An 18,836-nucleotide genomic window follows, 5' to 3' on the forward strand; every position below is an offset into this window, starting at 1 on the left:
AGTATACCGGAAGATGTGAAAGTACAACCACCGCTCCTGAACACACTTCTTCTACAGTAGTAATTGTAACTCCAATAACACCAGCAACACCAGCAACCTGTAGCTGTCTCACAGATGGAGGAAAAATGGCACCTGGTAGGATTATTTGTAACAACTGTGCTGTAACGTACATAATTCCTAGAAGTGATTTAATAGCAATTTTTCCCTTTGATGTTTGTTTTCAGTGGCACAGTGAACAAAATTGTGAAGGTTATGGTCCATTCCAAACTTGAATAGAATCACAGTGGAAATTTATTTCATCGTTTTATAAATTTGTGTGTTAAGTAGATCCAGGAATTCATTAAAAAATGTAACGTATTAGAACGTGCAATGTGGATAGATGTTTCGTGTCATGATGATGTCCCAAACAAGTTAAATTTGTGATCAATAGAAGCAATATGCTACCTCAGTGTGCTCAGCTCGACATTGTTCAATTCTCTGAATATTCAGTGATGGTCTCGAATCCTTTGAAACACTTCTATTTCATTTTCCAACTCAAACAACAAGGAAGTGAAAACAGGCCCCCACATTTCCCAGGAAATGCACTCATTCTATACAGCTCCTATTAATAGATCTCCACACACCTGAAATGCTTGATTCTGTTTTGAGAGATTTAGAACTTGCAAAGATATTATCCACTGTATACTCTGTTTGTTGCACTCTTTACATCATAGCCATGAAGCAGCAGCCACCTCAGCTTCTGAGACAAGATATAATGCACTTCAATATTTTCCAGGGCACCGGATAACTGTGAGACAGGTTGCACCAAATGCATCTCATGAAAGATGTCGGTAATCAGCAACACTCTGCAATAAACCTGGTTTGCACACTTGCACAGCCTTCAGTTTCTTTCTATCAGTGGGTAACAGAATTGGATGCATTACTTCAATACGCTTGCTTCATCATGAATACAGGATTCAAGTTGCTGAGGATGAGATGGCAGATTTCACATTCTTTTCAATGTTGGCATGACATCACGATGTAGACAGTGTTGCCAATAATAGAATTTTTGATTGTTAGTGCTTTGCGGCCTGTCAATTAATATATCACCTGCTGCATTATAGTCAACTGTTTGCCTTTGAGCAAAATATTCCTCAGAAGTGGGTGTAATCAGTAGCTCACCCAAGAACACACAATCAAATGAATATCTTTGCCTCGTTGTGATTTCCATCATCTCAATACAGACTGTACCCTGACATATTTCAATGGTAGACAATCGACATTAGGTGCAGGAGGAGGCCATTCAGTCCTTCAAGCCAGCACCGCCATTCACTCTGATCATGGCTGATCATCCACAATCAGTATCCATTTCCTGCCTTATCACTATAACCTTTGATTCCTCTATCTTTAAGAGCTTTTCCATGTGTTTCTTGAAATCATCCAGAGGCTTGGCCTCCATTGCCTTCTGGGGCAGAACCTTCCAAGTACCCACCACTCTCTGGGTAAAAAAGTTTTTCCTCAGCTCACTTCTAAATGGTCTACCCCATATTCTGAAACTGTGGCCTCTGCTTCTGGAGTGATCTAATTGCACTCTATCTGCAGAAGCTTTGTCCAGGAACTCCTCGTGTGGCTAATCTTCTGTGAAATGATATTTACAGCTCGGAAACATTTTTCAGCGTTTTCACTGAATGAAGCTGTTTAATCACTGCAGGTCATTTTTTTTTTAATGTTTTCTACATTCAAGATAAACACAGTGTGATTTTCTTTACTCTGTCTCCAGGTCAGGCAATTGTGACTTCTGCAGGGAAATCAGGCCTCTGCAAATTCACTCTCTGTACTATGGATTGCAAAATTTTGAAGTATACCGGAAGATGCGAAAGTACGACTACCACTCCAGAACCCACAACATCTACAGTAGTAACTGTGACTCCAGAAACAACAGGACCAACAACCTGTAGCTGTAACGCAGATGGATTTAAAATGGCACCTGGTAAGATTATCCGTCATCATACAACAATGCACTTCCAGGGTCTCGTTATCTCGTGGTGTCGTGCTGTGTCGCTTGCCTTAGCGAACCTGTTCCTTTTATCCCCCTGCTGGGGTATCGCCTGTCCATCAAACTTCAAACAGTTCAGCTTCAAAGCAACCGGTCCGACCATACTCGGAACTGTGTCTCTTTTCGTTAATCTCTCTCCTCTCTCTCTTATTAGAATTTTGAATGTTTCCCCCATTTGTCTCTCTCTTATCTCTCTTATCGGCATCAATCTTCTGATAACTTGGTCTTTTGTCACAAATATAGCACTTAGAGCATTGACGTAAACTCTTTGCTATTGAGCAAAGTACTCGTCAGAAATGTGTATAATCAGTATATCACCCAACAACACACAATAAAACAAATAACTTTGCCTCGTAGTCACTTGCACCATCTCAATACAGACTGCACACTGAGATAGTTGAGTGGTACGATATAATTGCATTCCACCTACAGTCGTTTTGCCCAGAAACTCCTTGTGTGCATTATTGTTTGCGAAATGATATTCATGGCTCTGAAAATATTCTCGATACATTCAACTGAATGAAGCTGTTTTCTAGACGCAAGATTTTTTTAAAATACAAAATAAATGGAATGATTCTCTTGTTTTTGTCACCAGGTCAGGCGATTGTGACGTCTACAGGGAAATCAGGCCTCTGCAACTTCACGCTCTGCACTACAGGTTGTGAAGTTATGAAGTTTACCGGAAGATGTGAAAGTACAACGGCCGCTCCAGAACCCACAACTTCTACAGTAGTAACTGTAACTCCAATAACACCAGCAACACCTGAAACCTGTAGCTGTCTCACAGATGGAGGAAAAATGGCACCTGGTAAGATTATTTGTAACAACTGTGCTGGAACGTACACAATTCCTAGAAGTGATTTAATAGCAATTTTTCCCTTTTTATGTTTGTTTTCAGTGGCACAGTGAACAAACTTGTAAAGGTTATGGTCCATTCCAAACTTGAATATAATTGAATCACAGTGGAAATTTATTTCATTGTTTTATAGATTTCTGTGTTAAGTAGATTCAGGAATCCATTAAAAAATGTAACGTATAGGAACGTGCAATGTGGATAGATGTTTCGTGTCATGATGATGTCCCAAACAAGTTAAATTTGTGATCAATAGAAGCAATATGCTACCTCAGTGTGCTCAGCTCGACATTGTTCAATTCTCTGAATATTCAGTGCTGGTCTCGAATCCTTTGAAACACTTCTATTTCATTTTCCAACTCAAACAACAAGGAAGTGAAAACAGGCCCCACATTTCTCAGGAAATGCACTCATTCTATACAGCTCCTATTAATAGATCTCCACACACCTGAAATGCTTGATTCTGTTTTGAGAGATTTAGAACTTGCAAAGATATTATCCACTGAATACTCTGTTTGTTGCACTCTTTACATCATAGCCATGAAGCAGCAGCCACCTCAGCTTCTAAGACAAGATATAATGCACTTCAATATTTTCCAGGGCACCGGATAACTGTGAGACAGGTTGAACCAAATGCATCTCATGAAAGATGTCGGTAATCAGCAACACTCTGCAATAAACCTGGTTTGCACACTTGCACAGCCTTCAGTTTCTTTCTATCAGTGGGTAACAGAATTGGATGCATTACTTCAATACGCTTGCTTCATCATGAACACAGGATTCAAGTTGCTGAGGATGAGATGGCAGATTTCACATTCTTTTCAATGTTGGCATGACATCACGATGTAGACAGTGTTGCCAATAATAGAATTTTTGATTGTCAGTGCTTTGCGGCCTGTCAATTAATATACCACCTGCTACATTATAGTCAACTCTTTGCCTTTGAGCAAAATACTCCTCAGAAGTGGGTGTAATCAGTAGCTCACCCAAGAACACACAATCAAATGAATATCTTTGCCTCGTTGTGATTTCCATCATCTCAATACAGACTGTACCCTGACATATTTCAATGGTAGACAATCGACATTAGGTGCAGGAGGAGGCCATTCAGTCCTTCAAGCCAGCACCGCCATTCACTCTGATCATGGCTGATCATCCACAATCAGTATCCATTTCCTGCCTTATCACTATAACCTTTGATTCCTCTATCTTTAAGAGCTTTTCCATGTCTTTCTTGAAATCATCCAGAGACTTGGCCTCCATTGCCTTCTGGGGCAGAACCTTCCAAGAACCCACCACTCTCTGGGTAAAAAAGTTTTTCCTCAGCTCACTTCTAAATGGTCTACCCCCTATTCTGAAACTGTGGCCTCTGCTTCTGGAGTGATCTAATTGCACTCTATCTGCAGAAGCTTTGTCCAGAAACTCCTCGTGTGGCTAATCTTCTGTGAAATGATATTTACAGCTCGGAAACATTTTTCAGCGTTTTCACTGAATGAAGCTGTTTAATCACTGCAGGTCATTTTGTTTTTAATGTTTTATACATTCAAGATAAACACAGTGTGATTTTCTTTACTCTGTCTCCAGGTCAGGCAATTGTGACTTCTGCAGGGAAATCAGGCCTCTGCAAATTCACTCTCTGTACTATGGATTGCAAAATTTTGAAGTATACCGGAAGATGTGAAAGTACGACTACCACTCCAGAACCCACAACATCTACAGTAGTAACTGTGACTCCAGAAACAACAGGACCAACAACCTGTAGCTGTAACACAGATGGATTTAAAATGGCACCTGGTAAGATTATCCGTTATCATACAACAACGCACTTCCAGGGTCTCGTTATCTCGTGGTGTCGTGCTGTGTCGCTTGCCTTAGCGAACCTGTTCCTTTTATCCCCCTGCTGGGGTATCGCCTGTCCATCAAACTTCAAACTGTTCAGCTTCAAAGCAACCGGTCCGACAAACCTCGGAACTGTTTCTCTTTTCGTTAATCTCTCTCGTCTCTCTCTTATTAGCATTTTGAATGTTTCCCCCATTTGTCTCTCTCTTATCTCTCCTATCGGCATCAATCTTCTGATAACTTCGTCTTTTGTCACAAATATAGCACTTAGAGCATTGACGTAAACTCTTTGCTATTGAGCAAAGAACTCATCAGAAATGTGTATAATCAGTATATCACCCAACAACACACAATAAAACAAATAACTTTGCCTCGTAGTCACTTGCACCATCTCAATACAGACTGCACACTGAGATAGTTGAGTGGTACGATGTAATTGCATTCCATCTACAGTCGTTTTGCCCAGAAACTCCTTGTGTGGCTTATCGTTTGCGAAATGATATTCATGGCTCTGGAAACATTCTCGATACATTCAACTGAATGAAGCTGTTTCCTTGATGCAAGATTTTTTAAAAATACAAAATAAGTGGAATGATTCTCTTTTTTTTGTCACCAGGTCAGGCGATTGTGACGTCTACAGGGAAATCAGGCCTCTGCAACTTCACGCTCTGCACTACAGATTGTGAAGTTATAAAGTATACCGGAAGATGTGAAAGTACAACCACCGCTCCTGAACACACTTCTTCTACAGTAGTAACTGTAACTCCAATAACACCAGCAACACCAGCAACCTGTAGCTGTCTCACAGATGGAGGAAAAATGGCACCTGGTAAGATTATTTGTAACAACTGTGCTGTAACGTGCACAATTCCTAGAAGTGATTTAATAGCAATTTTTCCCTTTGATGTTTGTTTTCAGTGGCACAGTGAACAAAATGAAAAGGTTATGGACCATTCCAAACTTAAATATAATTGAATAATATACAGTGGAAATTTATTTCATTGTTTTATAGATTTGTGTGTTAAGTAGATTCAGGAATCCATTAAAAAATGTAACGTATAAGAACGTGCAATGTGGATAGATGTTTCGTGTCATGATGATGTCCCAAACAAGTTAAATTTGTGATCAATAGAAGCAATATGCTACCTCAGTGTGCTCAGCTCCACATTGTTCAATTCTCTGAATATTCACTGCTGGTCTCGAATCCTTTGAAACACTTCTATTTCATTTTCCAACTCAAACAACAAGGAAGTGAAAACAGGCCCCCACATTTCTCAGGAAATGCACTCATTCTATACAGCTCCTATTAATAGATCTCCACACACCTGAAATGCTTGATTCTGTTTTAAGAGATTTAGAACTTGCAAAGATATTATCCACTGTATACTCTGTTTGTTGCACTCTTTACATCATAGCCATGAAGCAGCAGCCACCTCAGCTTCTAAGACAAGATATAATGCACTTCAATATTTTCCAGGGCACCGGATAACTGTGAGACAGGTTGCACCAAATGCATCTCATGAAAGATGTCGGTAATCAGCAACACTCTGCAATAAACCTGGTTTGCACACTTGGACAGCCTTCAGTTTCTTTCTATCAGTGGGTAACAGAATTGGATGCATTACTTCAATACGCTTGCTTCATCATGAACACAGGATTCAAATTGCTGAGGATGAGATGGCAGATTTCACATTCTTTTCAATGTTGGCATGACATCACGATGTAGACAGTGTTGCCAATAATAGAATTTTTGATTGTCAGTGCTTTGCGGCCTGTCAATTAATACATCACCTGCTGCATTATAGTCAACTGTTTGCCTTTGAGCAAAATACTCCTCAGAAGTGGGTGTAATCAGTAGCTCACCCAAGAACACACAATCAAATGAATATCTTTGCCTCGTTGTGATTTCCATCATCTCAATACAGACTGTACCCTGACATATTTCAATGGTAGACAATCGACATTAGGTGCAGGAGGAGGCCATTCAGTCCTTCAAGCCAGCACCGCCGTTCACTGTGATCATGGCTGATCATCCACAATCAGTATCCATTTCCTGCCTTATCACTATAACCTTTGATTCCTCTATCTTTAAGAGCTTTTCCATGTGTTTCTTGAAATCATCCAGAGGCTTGGCCTCCATTGCCTTCTGGGGCAGAACCTTCCAAGTACCCACCACTCTCTGGGTAAAAAAGTTTTTCCTCAGCTCACTTCTAAATGGTCTACCCCATATTCTGAAAATGTGGCCTCTGCTTCTGGAGTGATCTAATTGCACTCTATCTGCAGAAGCTTTGTCCAGGAACTCCTCGTGTGGCTAATCTTCTGTGAAATGATATTTACAGCTCGGAAACATTTTTCAGCGTTTTCACTGAATGAAGCTGTTTAATCACTGCAGGTCATTTTGTTTTTAATGTTTTATACATTCAAGATAAACACAGTGTGATTTTCTTTACTCTGTCTCCAGGTCAGGCAATTGTGACTTCTGCAGGGAAATCAGGCCTCTGCAAATTCACTCTCTGTACTATGGATTGCAAAATTTTGAAGTATACCGGAAGATGTGAAAGTACGACTACCACTCCAGAACCCACAACATCTACAGTAGTAACTGTGACTCCAGAAACAACAGGACCAACAACCTGTAGCTGTAACGCAGATGGATTTAAAATGGCACCTGGTAAGATTCTCCGTCATCATACAACAATGCACTTCCAGGGTCTCGTTATCTCGTGGTGTCGTGCTGTGTCGCTTGCCTTAGCGAACCTGTTCCTTTTATCCCCCTGCTGGGGTATCGCCTGTCCATCAAACTTCAAACAGTTCAGCTTCAAAGCAACCGGTCCGACCATACTCGGAACTGTGTCTCTTTTCGTTAATCTCTCTCCTCTCTCTCTTATTAGAATTTTTTAATGTTTCCCCCATTTGTCTCTCTCTTATCTCTCTTATCGGCATCAATCTTCTGATAACTTGGTCTTTTGTCACAAATATAGCACTTAGAGCATTGACGTAAACTCTTTGCTATTGAGCAAAGTACTCGTCAGAAATGTGTATAATCAGTATATCACCCAACAACACACAATAAAACAAATAACTTTGCCTCGTAGTCACTTGCACCATCTCAATACAGACTGCACACTGAGATAGTTGAGTGGTACGATATAATTGCATTCCACCTACAGTCGTTTTGCCCAGAAACTCCTTGTGTGGATTATTGTTTGCGAAATGATATCCATGGCTCTGAAAATATTCTCGATACATTCAACTGAATGAAGCTGTTTTCTAGATGCAAGATTTTTTTAAAATACAAAATAAATGGAATGATTCTCTTGTTTTTGTCACCAGGTCAGGCGATTGTGACGTCTACAGGGAAATCAGGCCTCTGCAACTTCACGCTCTGCACTACAGGTTGTGAAGTTATGAAGTTTACCGGAAGATGTGAAAGTACAACGGCCGCTCCAGAACCCACAACTTCTACAGTAGTAACTGTAACTCCAATAACACCAGCAACACCAGAAACCTGTAGCTGTCTCACAGATGGAGGAAAAATGGCACCTGGTAAGATTATTTGTAACAACTGTGCTGGAACGTACACAATTCCTAGAAGTGATTTAATAGCAATTTTTCCCTTTGATGTTTGTTTTCAGTGGCACAGTGAACAAACTTGTAAAGGTTATGGTCCATTCCAAACTTGAATATAACTGAATAATTTACAGTGGAAATTTATTTCATTGTTTTATAGATTTGTGTGTTAAGTAGATTCAGGAATCCATTAAAAAATGTAACGTATAAGAACGTCCAATGTGGATAGATGTTTCGTGTCATGATGATGTCCCAAACAAGTTAAATTTGTGATCAATAGAAGCAATATGCTACTTCAGTGTGCTCAGCTCGACATTGTTCAATTCTCTGAATATTCAGTGCTGGTCTCGAATCCTTTGAAACACTTCTATTTCATTTTCCAACTCAAACAACAAGGAAGTGAAAACATGCCCCACATTTCTCAGGAAATGCACTCATTCTATACAGCTCCTATTAATAGATCTCCACACACCTGAAATGCTTGATTCTGTTTTGAGAGATTTAGAACTTGCAAAGATATTATCCACTGAATACTCTGTTTGTTGCACTCTTTACATCATAGCCATGAAGCAGCAGCCACCTCAGCTTCTAAGACAAGATATAATGCACTTCAATATTTTCCAGGGCACCGGATAACTGTGAGACAGGTTGAACCAAATGCATCTCATGAAAGATGTCGGTAATCAGCAACACTCTGCAATAAACCTGGTTTGCACACTTGCACAGCCTTCAGTTTCTTTCTATCAGTGGGTAACAGAATTGGATGCATTACTTCAATACGCTTGCTTCATCATGAACACAGGATTCAAGTTGCTGAGGATGAGATGGCAGATTTCACATTCTTTTCAATGTTGGCATGACATCACGATGTAGACAGTGTTGCCAATAATAGAATTTTTGATTGTCAGTGCTTTGCGGCCTGTCAATTAATATACCACCTGCTGCATTATAGTCAACTCTTTGCCTTTGAGCAAAATACTCCTCAGAAGTGGGTGTAATCAGTAGCTCACCCAAGAACACACAATCAAATGAATATCTTTGCCTCGTTGTGATTTCCATCATCTCAATACAGACTGTACCCTGACATATTTCAATGGAAGACAATCGACATTAGGTGCAGGAGGAGGCCATTCAGTCCTTCAAGCCAGCACCGCCATTCACTCTGATCATGGCTGATCATCCACAATCAGTATCCATTTCCTGCCTTCTCACTATAACCTTTGATTCCTCTATCTTTAAGAGCTTTTCCATGTGTTTCTTGAAATCATCCAGAGACTTGGCCTCCATTGCCTTCTGGGGCAGAACCTTCCAAGTACCCACCACTCTCTGGGTAAAAAAGTTTTTCCTCAGCTCACTTCTAAATGGTCTACCCCCTATTCTGAAACTGTGGCCTCTGCTTCTGGAGTGATCTGATTGCACTCTTTCTGCAGAAGCTTTGTCCAGAAACTCCTCGTGTGGCTAATCTTCTGTGAAATGATATTTACAGCTCGGAAACATTTTTCAGCGTTTTCACTGAATGAAGCTGTTTAATCACTGCAGGTCATTTTGTTTTTAAAGTTTTATACATTCACGATAAACACAGTGTGATTTTCTTTACTCTGTCTCCAGGTCAGGCAATTGTGACTTCTGCAGGGAAATCAGGCCTCTGCAAATTCACTCTCTGTACTATGGATTGCAAAATTTTGAAGTATACCGGAAGATGTGAAAGTACGACTACCACTCCAGAACCCACAACATCTACAGTAGTAACTGTGACTCCAGAAACAACAGGACCAACAACCTGTAGCTGTAACACAGATGGATTTAAAATGGCACCTGGTAAGATTATCCGTCATCATACAACAACGCACTTCCAGGGTCTCGTTATCTCGTGGTGTCGTGCTGTGTCGCTTGCCTTAGCGAACCTGTTCCTTTTATCCCCCTGCTGGGGTATCGCCTGTCCATCAAACTTCAAACAGTTCAGCTTCAAAGCAACCGGTCCGACAATCCTCGGAACTGTGTCTCTTTTCGTTAATCTCTCTCGTCTCTCTCTTATTAGCATTTTGAATGTTTCCCCCATTTGTCTCTCTCTTATCTCTCTTATCGGCATCAATCTTCTGATAACTTGGTCTTTTGTCACAAATTAGAGCATTGACGTAAACTCTTTGCTATTGAGCAAAGTACTCATCAGAAATGTGTATAATCAGTATATCACCCAACAACACACAATAAAACAAATAACTTTGCCTCGTAGTCACTTGCACCATCTCAATACAGACTGCACACTGAGATAGTTGAGTGGTACGATATAATTGCATTCCATCTACAGTCGTTTTGCCCAGAAACTCCTTGTGTGGCTTATCGTTTGCGAAATGATATTCATGGCTCTGGAAACATTCTCGATACATTCAACTGAATGAAGCTGTTTCCTTGATGCAAGATTTTTTTTAAATACAAAATAAGTGGAATGATTCTCTTTTTTTTGTCACCAGGTCAGGCGATTGTGACGTCTACAGGGAAATCAGGCCTCTGCAACTTCACGCTCTGCACTACAGATTGTGAAGTTATGAAGTATACCGGAAGATGTGAAAGTACAACCGCCGCTCCTGAACACACTTCTTCTACAGTAGTAACTGTAACTCCAATAACACCAGCAACACCAGCAACCTGTAGCTGTCTCACAGATGGAGGAAAAATGGCACCTGGTAAGATTATTTGTAACAACTGTGCTGTAACGTACACAATTCCTAGAAGTGATTTAATAGCAATTTTTCCCTTTGATGTTTGTTTTCAGTGGCACAGTGAACAAAATGTAAAGGTTATGGACCATTCCAAACTTGAATATAATTGAATAATATACAGTGGAAATTTATTTCATTGTTTTATAGATTTGTGTGTTAAGTAGAATCAGGAATCCATTAAAAAATGTAACGTATAAGAACGTGCAATGTGGATAGATGTTTCGTGTCATGATGATGTCCCAAACAAGTTAAATTTGTGATCAATAGAAGCAATATGCTACCTCAGTGTGCTCAGCTACACATTGTTCAATTCTCTGGATATTCAGTGCTGGTCTCTTATCCTTTGAAACACTTCTATTTCATTTTCCAACTCAAACAACAAGGAAGTGAAAACAAGCCCCCACATTTCTCAGGAAATGCACTCATTCTATACAGCTCCTATTAATAGATCTCCACACACCTGAAATGCTTGATTCTGTTTTGAGAGATTTAGAACTTGCCAAGATATTATCCACTCTATACTCTGTTTGTTGCACTCTTTACATCATAGCCATGAAGCAGCAGCCACCTCAGCTTCTAAGACAAGATATAATGCACTTCAATATTTTCCAGGGCTCCGGATAACTGTAAGACAGGTTGAACCAAATGCATCTCATGAAAGATGTCGGTAATCAGCAACACTCTGCAATAAACCTGGTTTGCACACTTGCACAGCCTTCAGTTTCTTTCTATCAGTGGGTAACAGAATTGGATGCATTACTTCAATACGCTTGCTTCATCATGAATACAGGATTCAAGTTGCTGAGGATGAGATGGCAGATTTCACATTCTTTTCAATGTTGGCATGACATCACGATGTAGACAGTGTTGCCAATAATAGAATTTTTGATTGTCAGTGCTTTGCGGCCTGTCAATTAATATACCACCTGCTGCATTATAGTCAACTGTTTGCCTTTGAGCAAAATACTCCTCAGAAGTGGGTGTAATCAGTAGCTCACCCAAGAACACACAATCAAATGAATATCTTTGCCTCGTTGTGATTTCCATCATCTCAATACAGACTGTACCCTGACATATTTCAATGGTAGACAATCGACATTAGATGCAGGAGGAGGCCCTTCAGTCCTTCAAGCCAGCACCGCCATTCACTCTGATCATGGCTGATCATCCACAATCAGTATCCATTTCCTGCCTTCTCACTATAACCTTTGATTCCTCTATCTTTAAGAGCTTTTCCATGTGTTTCTTGAAATCATCCAGAGACTTGGCCTCCATTGCCTTCTGGGGCAGAACCTTCCAAGTACCCACCACTCTCTGGGTAAAAAAGTTTTTCCTCAGCTCACTTCTAAATGGTCTACCCCCTATTCTGAAACTGTGGCCTCTGCTTCTGGAGTGATCTAACTGCGCTCTATCTGCAGAAGCTTTGTCCAGAAACTCCTCGTGTGGCTAATCTTCTGTGAAATGATATTTACAGCTCGGAAACATTTTTCAGCGTTTTCACTGAATGAAGCTGTTTAATCACTGCAGGTCATTTTGTTTTTAATGTTTTCTACATTCAAGATAAACACAGTGTGATTTTCTTTACTCTGTCTCCAGGTCAGGCAATTGTGACTTCTGCAGGGAAATCAGGCCTCTGCAAATTCACTCTCTGTACTGTGGATTGCAAAATTTTGAAGTATACCGGAAGATGTGAAAGTACGACTACCACTCCAGAACCCACAACATCTACAGTAGTAACTGTGACTCCAGAAACAACAGGACCAACAACCTGTAGCTGTAACGCAGATGGATTTAAAATGGCACCTGGTAAGATTATCCGTCATCATACAACAACGCACTTCCAGGGTCTCGTTATCTCGTGGTGTCGTGCTGTGTCGCTTGCCTTAGCGAACCTGTTCCTTTTATCCCCCTGCTGGGGTATCGCCTGTCCATCAAACTTCAAACTGTTCAGCTTCAAAGCAACCGGTCCGACAATCCTCGGAACTGTGTCTCTTTTCGTTAATCTCTCTCGTCTCTCTCTTATTAGCATTTTGAATGTTTCCCCCATTTGTCTCTCTCTTATCGGCATCAATCTTCTGATAACTTGGTCTTTTGTCACAAATATAGCACTTAGAGCATTGACGTAAACTCTTTGCTATTGAGCAAAGTACTCTTCAGAAATGTGTATAATCAGTATATCACCCAACAACACACAATAAAACAAATAACTTTGCCTCGTAGTCACTTGCACCATCTCAATGCAGACTGCACACTGAGATAGTTGAGTGGTACGATATAATTGCATTCCATCTACAGTCGCTTTGCCCAGAAACTGCTTGTGTGGCTTATCGTTTGCGAAATGATATTCAGGGCTCTGGAAACATTCTCGATACATTCAACTGAATGAAGCTGTTTCCTTGATGCAAGATTTTTTTTAAATACCAAATAAGTGGAATGATTCTCTCTTTTTTTTGTCACCAGGTCAGGCGATTGTGACGTCTACAGGGAAATCAGGCCTCTGCAACTTCACGCTCTGCACTACAGATTGTGAAGTTATGAAGTATACCGGAAGATGTGAAAGTACAACCACCGCTCCTGAACACACTTCTTCTACAGTAGTAACTGTAACTCCAGCAACACCAGCAACCTGCAGCTGTCTCACAGATGGAGGAAAAATGGCACCTGGTAAGATTACTTGTAACAACTGTGCTGTAACGTACACAATTCCTAGAAGTGATTTAATAGCAATTTTTCCCTTTGATGTTTGTTTTCAGTGGCACAGTGAACAAAATGTAAAGGTTATGGACCATTCCAAACTTGAATATAATTGAATAATATACAGTGGAAATTTATTTCATTGTTTTATAGATTTGTGTGTTAAGTAGAATCAGGAATCCATTAAAAAATGTAACGTATAAGAACGTGCAATGTGGATAGATGTTTCGTGTCATGATGATGTCCCAAACAAGTTAAATTTGTGATCAATAGAAGCAAAAAGCTACCTCAGTGTGCTCAGCTACACATTGTTCAATTCTCTGGATATTCAGTGCTGGTCTCTTATCCTTTGAAACACTTCTATTTCATTTTCCAACTCAAACAACAAGGAAGTGAAAACAAGCCCCCACATTTCTCAGGAAATGCACTCATTCTATACAGCTCCTATTAATAGATCTCCACACACCTGAAATGCTTGATTCTGTTTTGAGAGATTTAGAACTTGCCAAGATATTATCCACTCTATAATCTGTTTGTTGCACTCTTTACATCATAGCCATGAAGCAGCAGCCACCTCAGCTTCTAAGACAAGATATAATGCACTTCAATATTTTCCAGGGCTCCGGATAACTGTAAGACAGGTTGAACCAAATGCATCTCATGAAAGATGTCGGTAATCAGCAACACTCTGCAATAAACCTGGTTTGCACACTTGCACAGCCTTCAGTTTCTTTCTATCAGTGGGTAACAGAATTGGATGCATTACTTCAATACGCTTGCTTCATCATGAATACAGGATTCAAGTTGCTGAGGATGAGATGGCAGATTTCACATTCTTTTCAATGTTGGCATGACATCACGATGTAGACAGTGTTGCCAATAATAGAATTTTTGATTGTCAGTGCTTTGCGGCCTGTCAATTAATATACCACCTGCTGCATTATAGTCAACTCTTTGCCTTTGAGCAAAATACTCCTCAGAAGTGGGTGTAATCAGTAGCTCACCCAAGAACACACAATCAAATGAATATCTTTGCCTCGTTGTGATTTCCATCATCTCAATACAGACTGTACCCTGACATATTTCAATGGTAGACAATCGACATTAGATGCAGGAGGAGGCCATTCAGTCCTTCCAGCCAGCACCGCCATTCACTCTGATCATGGCTGATCATCCACAATCAGTATCCATTTCCTGCCTTCTCACTATAACCTTTGATTCCTCTATCTTTAAGAGCTTTTCCATGTGTTTCTTGAAATCATCCAGAGACTTGGCCTGCATTGCCTTCTGGGGCAGAACCTTCCAAGTACCCACCACTCTCTGGGTAAAAAAGTTTTTCCTCAGCTCACTTCTAAATGGGCTACCCCCTATTCTGAAACTGTGGCCTCTGCTTCTGGAGTGATCTAATTGCGCTCTATCTGCAGAAGCTTTGTCCAGAAACTCCTCGTGTGGCTAATCTTCTGTGAAATGATATTTACAGCTCGGAAACATTTTTCAGCGTTTTCACTGAATGAAGCTGTTTAATCACTGCAGGTCATTTTGTTTTTAATGTTTTCTACATTCAAGATAAACACAGTGTGATGTTCTTTACTCTGTCTCCAGGTCAGGCAATTGTGACTTCTGCAGGGAAATCAGGCCTCTGCAAATTCACTCTCTGTACTGTGGATTGCAAAATTTTGAAGTATACCGGAAGATGTGAAAGTACGACTACCACTCCAGAACCCACAACATCTACAGTAGTAACTGTGACTCCAGAAACAACAGGACCAACAACCTGTAGCTGTAACGCAGATGGATTTAAAATGGCACCTGGTAAGATTATCCGTCATCATACAACAACGCACTTCCAGGGTCTCGTTATCTCGTGGTGTCGTGCTGTGTCGCTTGCCTTAGCAAACCTGTTCCTTTTATCCCCCTGCTGTGGTATCGCCTGTCCATCAAACTTCAAACAGTTCAGCTTCAAAGCAACCGGTCCGACAATCCTCGGAACTGTGTCTCTTTTCGTTAATCTCTCTCGTCTCTCTCTTATTAGCATTTTGAATGTTTCCCCCATTTGTCTCTCTCTTATCTCTCTTATCGGCATCAATCTTCTGATAACTTGGTCTTTTGTCACAAATATAGCACTTAGAGCATTGACGTAAACTCTTTGCTATTGAGCAAAGTACTCATCAGAAATGTGTATAATCAGTATATCACCCAACAACACACAATAAAACAAATAACTTTGCCTCGTAGTCACTTGCACCATCTCAATGCAGACTGCACACTGAGATAGTTGAGTGGTACGATATAATTGCATTCCATCTACAGTCGTTTTGCCCAGAAACTCCTTGTGTGGCTTATTGTTTGCGAAATGATATTCATGGCTCTGGAAACATTCTCGATACATTCAACTGAATGAAGCTGTTTCCTTGATGCAAGATTTTTTTAAAATACAAAATAAGTGGAATGATTCTCTTTTTTTTGTCACCAGGTCAGGCGATTGTGACGTCTACAGGGAAATCAGGCCTCTGCAACTTCACGCTCTGCACGACAGATTGTGAAGTTATGAAGTATACCGGAAGATGTGAAAGTACAACCACCGCTCCTGAACACACTTCTTCTACAGTAGTAACTGTAACTCCAATAACACCAGCAACACCAGCAACCTGTAGCTGTCTCACAGATGGAGGAAAAATGGCACCTGGTAAGATTATTTGTAACAAGTGTGCTGTAACGTACACAATTCCTAGAAGTGATTTAATAGCAATTTTTCCCTTTGATGTTTGTTTTCAGTGGCACAGTGAACAAAATGTAAAGGTTATGGACCATTCCAAACTTGAATATAATTGAATAATATACAGTGGAAATTTATTTCATTGTTTTATAGATTTGTGTGTTAAGTAGATTCAGGAATCCATTAAAAAATGTAACGTATAAGAACGTGCAATGTGGATAGATGTTTCGTGTCATGATGATGTCCCAAACAAGTTAAATTTGTGATCAATAGAAGCAATATGCTACCTCAGTGTGCTCAGCTCCTCATTGTTCAATTCTCTGAATATTCACTGCTGGTCTCGAATCCTTTGAAACACTTCTATTTCATTTTCCAACTCAAACAACAAGGAAGTGAAAACAGGCCCCCACATTTCTCAGGGAATGCACTCATTCTATACAGCTCCTATTAATAGATCTCCACACACCTGAAATGCTTGATTCTGTTTTGAGAGATTTAGAACTTGCAAAGATATTATCCACTGTATACTCTGTTTGTTGCACTCTTTACATCATAGCCATGAAGCAGCAACCACCTCAGCTTCTAAGACAAGATATAATGCACTTCAATATTTTCCAGGGCACCGGATAAATGTGAGACAGGTTGAACCAAATCCATCTCATGAAAGATGTCGGTAATCAGCAACACTCTGCAATAAACCTGGTTTGCACACTTGCACAGCCTTCAGTTTCTTTCTATCAGTGGGTAACAGAATTGGATGCATTACTTCAATACGCTTGCTTCATCATGAACACAGGATTCAAGTTGCTGAGGATGAGATGGCAGATTTCACATTCTTTTCAATGTTGGCATGACATCACGATGTAGACAGTGTTGCCAATAATAGAATTTTTGATTGTCAGTGCTTTGCGGCCTGTCAATTAATATACCACCTGCTGCATTATAGTCAACTCTTTGCCTTTGAGCAAAATACTCCTCAGAAATGGGTGTAATCAGTAGCTCACCCAAGAACACACAATCAAATGAATATCTTTGCCTCGTTGTGATTTCCATCATCTCAATACAGACTGTACCCTGACATATTTCAATGGTAGACAATCGACATTAGGTGCAGGAGGAGGCCATTCAGTCCTTCAAGCCAGCACCGCCATTCACTCTGATCATGGCTGATCATCCACAATCAGTATCCATTTCCTGCCTTATCACTATAACCTTTGATTCCTCTATCTTTAAGAGCTTTTCCATGTGTTTCTTGAAATCATCCAGAGTCTTGGCCTCCATTGCCTTCTCGGGTAGAACCTTCCAAGTACCCACCACTCTCTGGGTAAAAAGTTTTTCCTCAGCTCACTTCTAAATGATCTACCCCCTATTCTGAAACTGTGGCCTCTGCTTCTGGAGTGATCTAATTGCACTCTATCTGCAGAAGCTTTGTCCAGAAACTCCTCGTGTGGCTAATCTTCTGTGAAATGATATTTACAGCTCGGAAACATTTTTCAGCATTTTCACTGAATGAAGCTGTTTAATCACTGCAGGTCATTTTGTTTTTAATGTTTTATACATTCAAGATAAACACAGTGTGATTTTCTTTACTCTGTCTCCAGGTCAGGCAATTGTGACTTCTGTAGGGAAATCAGGCCTCTGCAAATTCACTCTCTGTACTGTGGATTGCAAAATTTTGAGGTATACCGGACGATGTGAAAGTACGACTACCACTCCAGAACCCACAACATCTACAGTAGTAACTGTGACTCCAGAAACAACAGGACCAACAACCTGTAGCTGTAACGCAGATGGATTTAAAATGGCACCTGGTAAGATTATCCGTCATCATACAACAACGCACTTCCAGGGTCTCGTTATCTTGTGGTGTCGTGCTGTGTCGCTTGCCCTAGCGAACCTGTTCCTGTTATCCCCCTGCTGGAGTATCGCCTGTCCATCAAACTTCAAACAGTTCAGCTTCAAAGCAACCAGTCCGACAATACTCGGAACTGTGTCTCTTTTTGTTAATCTCTCTCGTCTCTCTCTTAATAGCATTTTGAATGTTTCCCCCATTTGTCTCTCTCTTATCTCTCTTATCGGCATCAATCTTCTGATAACTTGGTCTTTTGTCACAAATATAGCACTTAGAGCATTGATGTAACCTCTTTGCTATTGAGCAAAGTACTCATCAGAAATGTGTATAATCAGTATATCACCCAACAACACACAATAAAACAAATAACTTTGCCTCGTAGTCACTTGCACCATCTCAATACAGACTGCACACTGAGATAGTTGAGTGGTACGATATAATTGCATTCCATCTACAGTCGTTTTGCCCAGAAACTCCTTGTGTGGCTTATCGTTTGCGAAATGATATTCATGGCTCTGGAAACATTCTCGATACATTCAACTGAATGAAGCTGTTTT

General features: G+C 40.4%; 1 protein-coding gene across 1 annotated transcript in view; it reads left to right on the plus strand.

Moving 5' to 3' along the window:
* The window catches only part of LOC134353480 (mucin-2-like), a 182,926-nt gene that overhangs the window by 110,381 nt on the left and 53,709 nt on the right, over nt 1-18,836 (plus strand). The window contains exons 38-43 of the mRNA XM_063061484.1: nt 2,631-2,843; nt 5,344-5,556; nt 8,061-8,273; nt 10,769-10,981; nt 13,478-13,681; nt 16,185-16,397. Of these exons, the coding sequence (XP_062917554.1) occupies nt 2,631-2,843; nt 5,344-5,556; nt 8,061-8,273; nt 10,769-10,981; nt 13,478-13,681; nt 16,185-16,397 (1,269 nt within the window). The remainder of the gene's footprint in view (nt 1-2,630; nt 2,844-5,343; nt 5,557-8,060; nt 8,274-10,768; nt 10,982-13,477; nt 13,682-16,184; nt 16,398-18,836) is intronic.

This window comes from Mobula hypostoma, chromosome 11, assembly GCF_963921235.1.
Source record: "Mobula hypostoma chromosome 11, sMobHyp1.1, whole genome shotgun sequence".
In the NCBI taxonomy this organism is placed as follows: Eukaryota; Metazoa; Chordata; class Chondrichthyes; order Myliobatiformes; family Myliobatidae; genus Mobula; species Mobula hypostoma.